Source organism: Eucyclogobius newberryi, unplaced genomic scaffold (assembly GCF_026437365.1).
Source record: "Eucyclogobius newberryi isolate DKJ021-1_F unplaced genomic scaffold, fEucNew1.0.hap1 SCAF_11, whole genome shotgun sequence".
Taxonomy (NCBI): Eukaryota; Metazoa; Chordata; class Actinopteri; order Gobiiformes; family Gobiidae; genus Eucyclogobius; species Eucyclogobius newberryi.
This window is the reverse complement of record NW_027315735.1, coordinates 22025797-22038612: the sequence shown is the minus strand read 5'-3', so window position 1 is coordinate 22038612 and position 12816 is coordinate 22025797. Positions and strand designations below refer to the sequence as shown.

Sequence of the window (12816 nt, the reverse complement as noted above, 5' to 3'; positions counted from 1 at the left end):
TCTCATTTAGACTGTTTTAGCGATTCCAAATTAACCTCAATCTAATTGTAATCACAATTTAAATGGACCTAATTAGCAACTCTCAAAGACTACAGTTTTTGGTATTTGTATTATTCTGCCTTTAAAAACTGCCAAACATGGTTTAGATGTGTGAGTCTAATAGATTATCAGCTCATCAGCGTATTTCAGTCTTTAAGTTTAAATGTGAACTATTAACCCAATCCTATTGTTGAAACTTAAATGAAACAAATCGTGAATCTAACTAAATTCTTATCCAAAGTGTCGCAATTAGATATTGCACATCCCTAATTTGCCCTGTTAATGATTAGAAAACACGTTGACTAAAAGCAACTTTTCTTTACACAGACTGAGGCAGCACCTGCTCTGGAGGTGAGACCCAGCTCACCTGCCAGCTCCTCATCAGAGATGGAGGAGGACCAGGTTTGTGTGGGTTTAAAGAGCTTCATAATGTTTTATGGTTTGTTACCTATTCATAATGTTAAATTGTTTCTAGGCGGTGGCAGTTGTGGAAGACGTGACACCAGGGACGTCCCCCACTAGTGTGGTCTTGATGGACGCTTTGCTGGAGGACAAGGTTTGTTTTTTAATCTTGTTTTTTAATGAAGTTTGTACAGAATGTAATGTAATACATTTTTGTTGTTTGTGGCTACAGGTGGGAGATGTGGAGGAGACCCCAGGGATGTTGACAGACCAGGTGAGTTAATACGGTTTATTTATACTTAATTGCTAGTGTATTCTTAATTATACTTTTTATTTTTTGGTCCTGTTTTGCTCAAACAGAAAGTCATTGCTTTATTGTATTTCTTTATTCCCTGTTTTTAGGCTGATTACATATGAAAAATAGAATGTTGGCTAATTCTGGCATATGTTTATTAGTATGCACTGTCCCTGAAATAAATAAGATATGAAATCAAAAATAAAAGATGACTAAAGACCTTTTCGCCTCATATTATTCATGATATGAGTCCCATTTGGTCCATAGTCATTCAAATTTGTCGATTTTGCAACTTAAGTCCAAACTTAATTGTTTAATTTATTTAAATATTACGGCAGCAGAAACACAACCTTTTGTATTGCAGTAAGACTGAATAGACAATCTGTGTAATTTGAAGACGCTAATGTTGTTGTCCTTCTCAAGAAGACCAGCCCCCCACCAGTAACCCAGCCTTCTCCACACCGCCCTCCCAAGACCACATACGGCAGACAACCTTCTCCTTGCCTCAGCCCTCCTGTGACCAGTCAGCCTTCCCTACACAGCATCCCACCAGCTGACAACAAAGCTAAGTCCCAGCTTGATGTTTTACCTTCTGCGGTTAGGGGTAGCTTTAATCAGAATGATCGCCGGTTCCTTTTTGCCGGTCTACAGTGTATGGCGATTTCACTGGTGGCTTTAGCCAAGCACACAGTGTCCAGTGTGTTTTCATGGGAACAGAGGCATTTAGACAGGGTTTTGAAACTCGGGGATGAACTGTACAAGAAGCGTCGTCTAGGTGGATTTACTAAAGGCTTGCTACTTGTTTCGGAGTTGCCAACTGAGTGGGTTGTAGATGGCCGTTGTTTCAGATTTGCTTTCAGTGATTCACTTGCCGGGAATGTAAACGTTGAAAAGAGCGACATGATTGATATGGGCTTGTGCGTGACCTGAGATTGTGGTTTAGAACAGGTGTTTGCGTTGTATGACACATGTCTTTTCACGCTCGGTGGTACCACTTGCGCAGTTATTAAACAAATTGGTCGATATGCAGTGGTTGACCATCAGCGCGGTGCTGATGGTTTGGTACACTATGATGGTAAGAGCGTGGTTGTGTATTTTAAAAGCATTGATGCTGTGTCGTCATTTTAGTGCTTTGGCTGGCGGTTATGAAGACGTTTCAAAACCATTTGAGATTACTGGCGTTAATGTTGTTGTTGCCGATGGTGTAAGGGGTTTAAAGAGCAGAGCTCCCCCAGGAGTTACTCCTTCTGTTACCCCATCCACTAGTGTGAGGGGTTCAAAGAGCAGAGCCCCCCCAGGAGTTACTCTTTCTGTTACCCCATCCACTAGTGTAAAGGGTTTAAAGAGCAGAGCTCCCCCAGGAGTTACTCCTTCTGTTACCCCATCCACTAGTGTGAGGGGTTCAAAGAGCAGAGCTCCCCCAGGAGTTACTCCTTCTGTTACCCCATCCACTATTGTGAAGGGTTTAAAGAGCAGAGCGCCTGCAGAAGTTACTCCTTCTGTTACCCCATCCACTAGTGTGAAGGGTTTAAAGAGCAGAGCTCCCCCAGGAGTTACTCCTTCTGTTACCCCATCTACTAGTGCGAGGGGTTTACAGAGCAGAGCGCCCACAGAAGTTACTCCTTCTGTTACCCCATCCACTAGTGTGAAGGGTTCAGAGAGGGACCCCGCAGAAGTTACTCCTTCTGTTACCCCATCTACTAGTGCGAGGGGTTTACAGAGCAGAGCGCCCACAGAAGTTACTCCTTCTGTTACCCCATCCACTAGTGTGAAGGGTTCAGAGAGGGACCCCGCAGAAGTTACTCCTTCTGTTACCCCATCCACTAGTGTGAGGGGTTCAAAGAGCAGAGTGCGCGCAGAAGTTACTACTTCTGTTACCCCAACCACCAGTTGAAGCGTAAAGCGTCCAAAGCGTCTCCTGCAAGTCCAAATAGTCTGAGTGGTTTAAAGCGCAGAGAGCCTGCAGAAGTTTCTACCTCTGTAACCACAACCAAAGAGCCAGCAGACGTTTCTCCATCTGTTCCCCTAACCGCTAGTCTGATGGATTTAAAGGGTGAAGAGCCCGCAGAAGATTCTTCTTCTGTAACCTCAACCACCAGCCGTAGGGGTTTAAAGCGCAGAAAGCCTTCAGAAGTTTATCCTTCTGTAACCTCCACCACCAGCCAGGGTTTAAAGCGTAAAAAGTCTGCAGAAGTTTCTTCTGTACCCCAAGATGCATTTAAAACTACGAAAGACACAGACAGTGATTTCGATGTGCTGTGCACTGGTGTTCAAGACAAAGCCCTGTTCTTCAATCCTATTGGTGAAGGTGTTTGCAAAGATTTGTGCAAACTCCTAAAGGCAGAGTTTCTGAAGTTTGGTGTAGCAGATCCTGAAACTATAGGGCCACTGGGAACGCCGTGTCAAAAAGACAAAATTGTTGCGGATGGTAATTGTTTCTTTCGCGCTGTTTCACAGGCAATTAGTGGCACGCAAAAATATCATCGGAAAATTAGACTTGCGATTGTTAAACAGCTCCAAAATGACGCTCAAAAATACAAAACCCTTTTGCGCGAAGGCCACTTGTCTGTTGAACAATATATCAGTGCGACAAAAATGCGTCTGGTTGGCACATGGGCCACAGAACTTGAAATCCATGCCGCTGTGGATTATTTAGGCGTAAATGTCTATACTTTATACTGGCTGAAATACAGCTGTACTACTGAGCCTTTGTCAACCAAAGGCATTTACCTGGAAAATATTAATAATCATTATGAAACTGTAACTTGCGTCAAACAACCTATTACTCACGGTTGTTATGAATGCTGCCAAATCTCTGCATTACCATTGAAAGGCTGCCATATTCGATCTAAAAATGTAGATGCCCAATCACTAGTTAATCCAACAAATAATGATGACAAAAGTACAATAAAAAAAACTGCGTTATCAAAGTACATGCTAAAGAAAAAGAAAAAGAGTCAGAAAAACACATACAACAAACATCATGATGTGATCAAACAGACATTAAAGCAAAAATATATACAACAACGGGAACAAGTTAAACAACGTTGTTTGGTACGATACAAACTTGATGTAAAGTATAGAGAAGGGAAAAAGGCTGCAAAGAAACATAAATATAATGTGAATATAGACTATAGAAATAAAATAAAGACTGCAACTATGCATACATATATAACCAATATGCATTATCGAGAAAAAGTTAAAGCAACATTTAAAAATAAATAAAGCATTGATTCACCATATCAATGCAAACTTAAAGCTGCCAGCATCACCAAATATAAAGCTAATTTACAATTTCAAAACAAACTTAAAGCTGCCGGCATTAACAAATATAAAGCTAATTTACAATATCAAAACAAACTTAAAGCTGCCAGCATTAACAAATATAAAGCTAATTTACCATTTCAAAACAAACTTAAAGCTGCCGGCATTAACAAATATAAAGCAAATTTACAACACAAACAAAATGTCAAAGCAGCCAGTAAACAAAAGTACAAGACCAATCCCCTTCATAAACAAAAAGTTAAAGCACTTGTTGAACAAAAATACCGCCATAATGAGCAATTTAAAAATAAAACTCGAGAAGCATACACAAAAAGTAAAAAACAATTGAAACAAAAACTGGAAAACTTCACTTTTGTCATGGAACAATTCATAAAGGAAGTTGAAGATGGTCCAGAATATGTTTGTTGTGTGTGTTTAAAACTCTTATTTAAGAACCAGGTCTTACCTTGTAAAAAGGAAGACTTTATGGCTAAACCTAAATGTGCTGCTATAGCTGATGCCTGTATCTCAGAGGCTTATTTACATACATGCGACAAAAAGTGTCCAACTCCATGCCCCCTCTTGGATTGCAGAGGTAGTTTATGGATCTGCTACACATGTAACTCCAAACTCTGTAAAGGTAAAATGCCAGCTGAAAGTTCAGTCAATAATTTACAATTGGACGACATTCCACCCGAACTTGCGTGCTTGACCACCGTTGAACAGCATATAGTGGCACTTAATATAAATTTTATGCAAGTTCTAGCCTTGCCAAAGGGGGGTCAACGAGGAGCGCATGGTCCTTCGACTTGTGTCCCCTCCCGAATTACTGAGACCGTAAAGCTCTTGCCGCGTAGCAATATGGACGGTTGTTTGTTACCGGTAAAACTTAAGCGCAAACTTTCTTATAAAGGACATTACGAGTATCAGTATGTGGATACAGAGCGTGTGCGGAGGGCCATTGAGTTTCTTAAAAGAAACAATCAATATTATATAGACATTGATTTTAATGAGGAGTGGGTTAATGAGTTTGAGAGGGAAGAACAGGAAGCTATGGATACGGGAGTGAACGTTAACGTAGCGGCTGAGGATACGGGAGCGGACATTAATGTAACGGCTATGGATACGGGAGCGGACGTTAATGTAACGGCTATGGATACGGGAGCGGACGTTAATGTAACGGCTATGGATACGGGAGCGGACGTTAATGTAGCGGCTATGGATACGGGAGTGAACGTTAACGTAGCGGCTGAGGATACGGGAGCGGACATTAATGTAACGGCTATGGATACGGGAGCGGACGTTAATGTAACGGCTATGGATACGGGAGCGGACGTTAATGTAGCGGCTATGGATACGGGAGTGAACGTTAACGTAGCGGCTGAGGATACGGGAGCGGACATTAATGTAACGGCTATGGATACGGGAGTGAACGTTAACGTAGCGGCTGAGGATACGGGAGCGGACATTAATGTAACGGCTATGGATACGGGAGCGGACGTTAATGTAGCGGCTATGGATACGGGAGTGAACGTTAACGTAGCGGCTGAGGATACGGGAGCGGACATTAATGTAACGGCTATGGATACGGGAGCGGACGTTAATGTAGCGGCTATGGATACGGGAGCGGACGTTAACGTAGCGGCTATGGGTGCGCGAGCTGCCATGGATTTAATGGCAAATCAGGTGGAGCAGGAGAAAGCCGAATTGAATGATGAGCTTCTCCATGATCGACAGCGGCATTGCATGTACCAGGACACATTCTTCATGCCTGCTGATATAGGGCAGGAGGCTCTTGACCACTATTTTGAAGGTGTTTTAAATTTAGCTCCGGCTGAGGGTAACAGCCCGGTAAGTTCGTTAAAGGATAAAGAAAATGAAGCTAAATGCTTTCCAAAAGAGTTTCCCTTTGGACGCAATACGTTTCATACCCCTCGGAAAACACGTTTAACCTTGTGCCGATATTTTGTTAACCGACTAGTGCATGTGGATGGCAGATTTGCAGAAAATTTTAAGTTACTCTTTTTGGCATTATACATGTTGGAAGTTGAGCAGGTTGTGTCAAAAGTGTCCATAGCTTTGCGGAAGGGACATTCCGGTTCTGGTAATGCTGCTGCAGGTGAAGGAACTTTACAAGATTTTACTACAGTGTGATAATGGTTATCGATTTAGGAACACCGCCCTTCTGGCAATTGGCACAAAAAAATTTGTTTGCAAGCATTCGTTAGCTCGGTATTCCGATGTGGTTTTGTTCATTTAGTTCTGCAGATCTCCGGTGGCCAAGCCTACTGAAAACACTCTTAAAGCAGGAAGGTAGTACCCGGAGGGTTGCAGATTTGGACTGGGCTGAGAGATGTGACCTTTTGCGTCGTCACCCTGTAACCGCGGCTCGCATGTTTGACTCCCGTTGGCGCCGTTTTTTGCGTAAAGTTATTTTGGCACCAGCTCAGCCCATCGGTAAAATCATAGATTATTTCTATCGTGTAGAATTCCAGCAGAGAGGTAGCCCGCATTGCCACGCACTCTTTTGGGTAGAGAACGTCCCTAAACTTGGTGTCAACACTGACGAGGAGGTCCTGAACTTTGTGGATCAATATGTCACGTGTAAACGACCCTCAGACCCAAATGTATTGGAAAAAGTTACTTCGGTGCAGCAGCATTCCAAACGTCACTCCAAAACATGTAGGAAAGGTAAAGAGGTGTGCCGTTTTAATTTTCCCCGCCCGATATCGACGCGTACGTTTATTAAACAGCTGGACCCTGAATCTGTCCCACTTGTTACAAGGGAACAAGCTGAAGTTATTATGACTGCGCTTAAGAAAGCTACTCTTGATGAAAATAACCTGTCTCTTAGTGCTCAGGATTTGTTTGCGTCCTTGGGGTTATCGCAGTTCACTTTTGAACAAGTCTACAGTGTTTTAGGCGGACACACACACATAGTTTTGGCCAGGGAACTCGACGAAGTCTGGATTAATAACTACAACGAGAAGTTATTAATTTGCTGGAATGCCAACATGGATATCCAGTTTGTTGTAGATGCTTGGGCTTGTGTCGTGTACATTATTTCATATATTTCCAAGTCAGAAAGAGAAATGGGTTTGCTCTTAAGTTGTGCGCAAAAAGAAGCTTCCAAAGGTAATCTTAGTGCAAAAGAGGCATTTAAAAAATTAGGCAGCGTTTATCGTCATAATCGAGATGTCTCTGCGCAGGAAGCTGTCTATCGTGTAATACCAGGGATGCATCTTAAAGAGTTTTCACGCAAGGTTGAATTCATTCCAACAGGCAATAATATAGTTCGCATGAGCAGACCCATAAGTGAAATAGATGAGGAAAGGCCGGACAATATTTGGATGAGAAACACTATTGATCGTTACTTGGGTAGACCACATAACGAGACATTTAATGACATGTGCATTGCGACATGGGTATCCGAATATCGCTTACTTTGTCCATCTGACAAATGTAAAAAGCCAATTATGTTACAAAATGGTTTGGGTGCAATTACTAAGAGAACACGGACCAAGCCTGCTGTCCTCCGTTATGCGCGGTTTTCTGAGACTAAAGTTACAGAGTTATTTCATCAAAGTATCCTTCAGTTATGCCTGCCATATCGCATTGAGGGTTACCTTAAGCCGCCTCCGTATGATACGTTTGAGGAATTTTATAAAAACGGAGAAGTTCGTTTGAGTGATGGGTCCCTACATACCATTAAATCGATTGTTGATTCAAATAGGTGTTGCTTTGAACTTGCGACTGAGGACCTGGAGGAGGTCCAGGAGCAGATGGACGGTGATGACGTCTTAGAGGATGCATGGGGCTTGCTCTGCCCAGAGCAGGAAGTTAAGAGGTTGGAGTCAAAGGAGGAGAGCAGAGAGAAGATGCAGGGAGTTAACTCTGAGCATGAGCAAGAGCCCATTCCCGACTTGGCCGTGAGCAATCAGCAAATTGGTCATGTGGAGAAAGCAAATGTCATGAGTCGTAAAGAGGGTCTTTCACTTGTGAGAACTCTGAACGAGCAACAGCTGTCTATTTTTTACAAAATACGGCAATTTTGCTTAGAGAAAGTTGCTGGCAAGAACCCTGACCCATTACACGTTTTTATTACGGGTGGAGCAGGCACTGGGAAAAGTCACCTAATTAGAGCGATTAAATATGAGGCTTCTCGGTTATTGGCTCCTACATGCCATAGTCCTGATAATGTCAGTGTTTTATTAACGGCTCCGACAGGGATAGCGGCATATAATTTACATGCGGCCACTATCCATTCAACATTTAGTATCGGTACAAGTATTTCCCTCCCCTACACGCCGCTGGGGGAGGAAAAGCTCAATACATTGCGCGCTAAATACGTTGATCTACAAATTGTAATAATTGATGAAATATCTATGGTTGACAAAAAGATATTTACGTACATTCACGATCGGTTGCGTCAAATGAAACAATCAGGTGACTTTTCTCCATTTGGAAATGTGTCCATCATAGTTGTTGGGGATTTCTATCAATTGCCACCAGTCATGGGTCATCCTCTGTACAAGTAAGACGTAGGCGTGAATTTCTTTGCAGATTTATTCAGAATTGCGGCGTTAACAGCAGTTACGACAAAGCGATAAAACTTTTACAGAGCTACTAAACCGGCTAAGAGTGCGCTCAAGAGGAACACCCATGCTTGATGACGATCGAGCTTTATTAGAAAGTCTTGAAACTGGCGAAGATCCTGATGTGTTGCACATTTTCACCAAAAACGAGTTTGTGTCAAATTATAATATCAAAGTATTAAATAGAGTATGCGAGGATACAGTGACAATCAGTGCGCAAGATTTTGGGTATGACAAAAAGACAGGGAAATTAAAACAACTGAAGGGACATCTCCATAAGTCCAAACAAGCCAGTTTGGAGGAGACTTTAATCCTGGGGGTAAATGCACGCGTTATGCTGTGTAAAAATGTAGATTTAGCTGACGGTCTAGTAAATGGGGTATGTGGCTTTGTTACACATAAAGTTGAAAATCCACAGGAAAAGCAGCCTCCTTTAGCAATATATGTTAAATTTGACGACGATCGTGTAGGTGCGCAGAGAAGGAGGCAAACATGTACCCCTGCAGACCTGACTGGTTCTACCCGCATAGAACCAGAGGAGGAACATGCCAATAAGAGAGGCGAAAAGCGGCAGTTTCCTCTAAAACTTGCGTGGGCGTGTACAGTACATAAAGTACAAGGTGTAACCGTCGATAAAGCCGTAGTATCTCTTAAGAAAGTATTTACGGCGGGTCAGGCGTATGTGGCCCTTAGTCGTGTTAGGAGTTTAGCGGGTCTGATAATTCAAGACTTTAAAGAAGATGCCATTTATTGCAACAATGGCATCAGAGCGGCCCTTGAGAGCATGCCTCCCTTCGTGGTACAAAGTATGCCCTGGCACTTGGAGGCACATGTTCTGACATTCTTTTTCATGAATGTCCATGGTTTGGCTCGACATGTGTCAGATTTGGCTTTATGCACACAGCATTGGCGGCCTAACTGTATTGCTGTGGTAGAGACATGGTTAACTGTAGATTCATCTTTTCAAACCAGTCACATTGAAGGATATAACGTCCCCGTAGTTTATCCTACCAGAGCAGTGGTCATCTGGCTCTGACTCGTTTACTGGGCCAACAGCACGGTGGAGTTGGCATGTACTGTGAAGAAAACCTTAACTATGAAGTCACAGTACAAGACTTTAGTTTAGAATGTTTAGCCAATTATTTTGCAGAGCACAAAATTATAGTTGCAGTGGTTTATCGCCCACCGTCGTACCCCATGTCTCTCTTTAAGTATAATTTAGATAGATTATTGAATTGGCTTGAGTCACATTGTGCCACTGTGGCAGTGTTGGGGGACTTTAATGATGACATATTGAAATCTTCAAGTCTCTGCAATTTTATGATGGAAAGAGGTTATGTTCAATATGTCATATCCCCCACAACTGAGAGGGGGACATTAATTGATCATTTGTATCTCAAATCTACAGAGTATGACTTGGACTCTAGTGGTGCCAACATACTTTAGCGACCATGAAGGGATAGTGTGCTCTTTTAAGAGTTTAAACGTGTAAAGCGCTTCAATTAGATGATGGATACATTTCTAAATAAAATGGGCAGTTGTTGCTTTTTCACAACTCATCACATTGCTCATAGTTGTATGTGGGTTCTCTTAATTATTGGAGATTGTTATTAGTGTTGCTTTTATTGTCCAGTAATGTGAATAACTTTTTTAAAGTAACTTTTTAAAGTTTTTGTAAAGTGAGCATTGATGAAATACATTTTGCAAAGCTTGTTGTATGTTAAATGTAGTTTGGAAATGTTTTATGAATCATGAGAATTAATTTTGCGGCCTAAATGTCTGTCTGCCTCAATGTCTCCGTTCCGGTTGCGGGAGGGGTGGGGTGTGTGTGTGTGTGTCTGTCTCTGTATGTGTGTGTGTCTTTGTGTGTGTGTGTCTGTGTGTGTCTGTCTCTGTGTGTGTGTGTGTGTGACCGTGTGTGTGTGTGTGTGTGACCGTGTGTGTGTGTGTGACCGTGTGTGACCGTGTGTGTGACCGTGTGTGCCTGTGTGTGTGACCGTGTGTGCCCGTGTGTGTGTGTGTGTCTGTGTGTGTGACTGTGTGTGCCCGTGTGTGTGTGTGTGTGTGTGTGTGACCGTGTGTGTGTGTGTGTGTGACCGTGTGTGTGTGTGTGACCGTGTGTGACCGTGTGTGTGACCGTGTGTGCCTGTGTGTGTGACCGTGTGTGCCCGTGTGTGTGTGTGTGTCTGTGTGTGTGACTGTGTGTGCCCGTGTGTGTGTGTGTCTGTGTGTGTGACTGTGTGTGTGACCGTGTGTGTGTGTGTGTGTGTGTGTGTGACCGTGTGTCTGACCCTGTGTGTGTGTGTGTGTGTGTGACGGTGTGTGTGACCCTGTGTGTGTGTGTGTGTGTGACCCTGTGTGTGTGTGTGTGTGACCCTGTGTGTGTGTGTGTGACCCTGTGTGTGTGTGTGTGTGTCTGTGTGTGTGTGTGTGACCCTGTGTGTGTGTGTGTGACCCTGTGTGTGTGTGTGTGACCCTGTGTGTGTGTGTGACCCTGTGTGTGTGTGTGTGTGACCCTGTGTGTGTGTGTGTGTGACCCTCTGTGTGTGTGTGTGTGTGTGTGTGTGTGTGTGTGATCCTCTGTGTGTGTGTGTGTGTGTGATCCTCTGTGTGTGTGTGTGAACGTGTGTGTGACCCTCTGTGTGTGTGACCCTCTGTGTGAGTGTGTGTGTGAGACCCACTGTGTGTGTGTGCAGAATGTTATTAGTGTTGCTTTTATTGTCCAGTAATGTGAATAACTTTTTTTAAAGTAACTTTTTAAAGTTTTTGTAAAGTGAGCATTGATGAAATACATTTTGCAAAGCTGTGTGACCGTGTGTGTGTGTGTGACCCTCTGTGTGTGTGACCCTCTGTGTGTGTGTGTGTGACCCTGTGTGTGTGTGTGGTGTGTGTGTGTGTGTGTGTGTGTGCGCACGCTCTATCTCTCTTACACTCTCTCTCTAACTCTTTAAACTGTGTGGTGCGTTTTAGGGGGTGGTGGGTGGGTGGTTTAGGGGGGGCCATCTGTGGTCTGACACCTTGTCGTGGTGGATGGGCTTGTGTCCTTTCATGTGTGTGTGTGTGTGTGTGTGTGTGTGTGACCGTGTGTGTGTGTGACCTTCTGTGTGTGTGTGTGACCCTCTGTGTGTGTGTGTGACCCTCTGTGTGTGTGTGTGACCCTCTGTGTGTGTGAGAGACCCTGTGTGTGTGTGTGTGACCCTGTGTGTGTGTGTGTCTGTGTGTGACCCTGTGTGTGTGTGTGAGACCCTCTGTGTGTGTGTGAGACCCTCTGTGTGTGTGTGTGACCGTGTGTGTGACCCTCTGTGTGTGTGTGTGTGTGACCCTCTGTGTGTGTGTGACCCTCTGTGTGTGTGTGTGTGTGAGACCCTCTGTGTGTGTGTGTGTGTGAGTGACCCTCTGTGTGTGTGACCCTCTGTGTGTGTGTGTGTGTGTGTGTGTGTGTGTGTGACCCTCCGCGTGTGTGTGTGTGTGTGTGTGACCCTCCGCGTATGTGTGTGTGTGTGTGTGTGACCCTCCGCGTGTGTGTGTGTGGTGTGTGTGTGTGTGTGACCCTCTGTGTGTGTGACCCTCTGTGTGTGTGTGTGTGTGTGTGTGTGTGACCCTCCGCGTGTGTGTGTGTGGTGTGTGTGTGTGTGTGTGTGTGTGCGCACGCTCTATCTCTCTTACACTCTCTCTCTAACTCTTTAAACTGTGTGGTGGGTTTTAGGGGGTGGTGGGTGGGTGGTTTAGGGGGGCCCATCTGTGGTCTGACACCTTGCCGTGGTGGATGGGCTTGTGTCCTTTCATGATCCCAAGAGCTAGGCCGGCAGGGGTCTACACCCCTGGCAGGTTCAACCATGCCGGACAGGTCAAGGGGGAGAAGGCAGACTAAGATCAGATCATCAAACTATAACTAATGTAATGACTTTTCCAAAGTATCTATTTTACTAACTACCCCTTTTCCTCCTCTTTCAGGACTCCAAGACCTGCAGACTCACCATCTACAACAGCCAACAACTGTCAATTGCAGTAATTATAAGTACATAGAATACTTAAGAAACATTGCCCATTTGTCTTCCTTTTCTTTAACCTTCCCAACAATGTATTTTTTTCAAAGTATCAATGTATTGATTTATATTACCACTATGCATCAAGTTGTTAATAAAAGGCCAGTATCAAGTTCTTTGTCTCCTTTTCTTTCAGTGCCAATGTAACATATTGTTAGAGTTACAAATGTGTATA

General features: G+C 43.7%; 1 protein-coding gene and 1 pseudogene across 1 annotated transcript; both read left to right on the top strand.

The window, feature by feature from the left end:
• The first annotated feature begins 700 nt into the window (after positions 1-700).
• LOC140345621 (uncharacterized) lies at positions 701-5576 on the top strand. Its single transcript, XM_072432269.1, has 5 exons — positions 701-715; positions 1160-1333; positions 2564-3666; positions 3964-5473; positions 5544-5576. Exons 1-5 carry the CDS (start codon positions 701-703, stop codon positions 5574-5576), a joined length of 2835 nt encoding a protein of 944 aa, XP_072288370.1.
• A 71-nt stretch (positions 5577-5647) lies between these two features.
• LOC140345605 (uncharacterized) lies at positions 5648-10113 on the top strand (annotated as a pseudogene).
• Positions 10114-12816: the final 2703 nt, after the last annotated feature.

Excerpts from the sequence above, each read along its gene's own strand:
- LOC140345621 (XM_072432269.1), top strand. Across the intron at positions 3,667-3,963 it reads AAAAAAACTGCGTTATCAAA|CATTGATTCACCATATCAAT; the intron begins GTACATGCTAAA and ends AAATAAATAAAG. Across the intron at positions 5,474-5,543 it reads ATACGGGAGCGGACATTAAT|CGGCTGAGGATACGGGAGCG; the intron begins GTAACGGCTATG and ends ACGTTAACGTAG.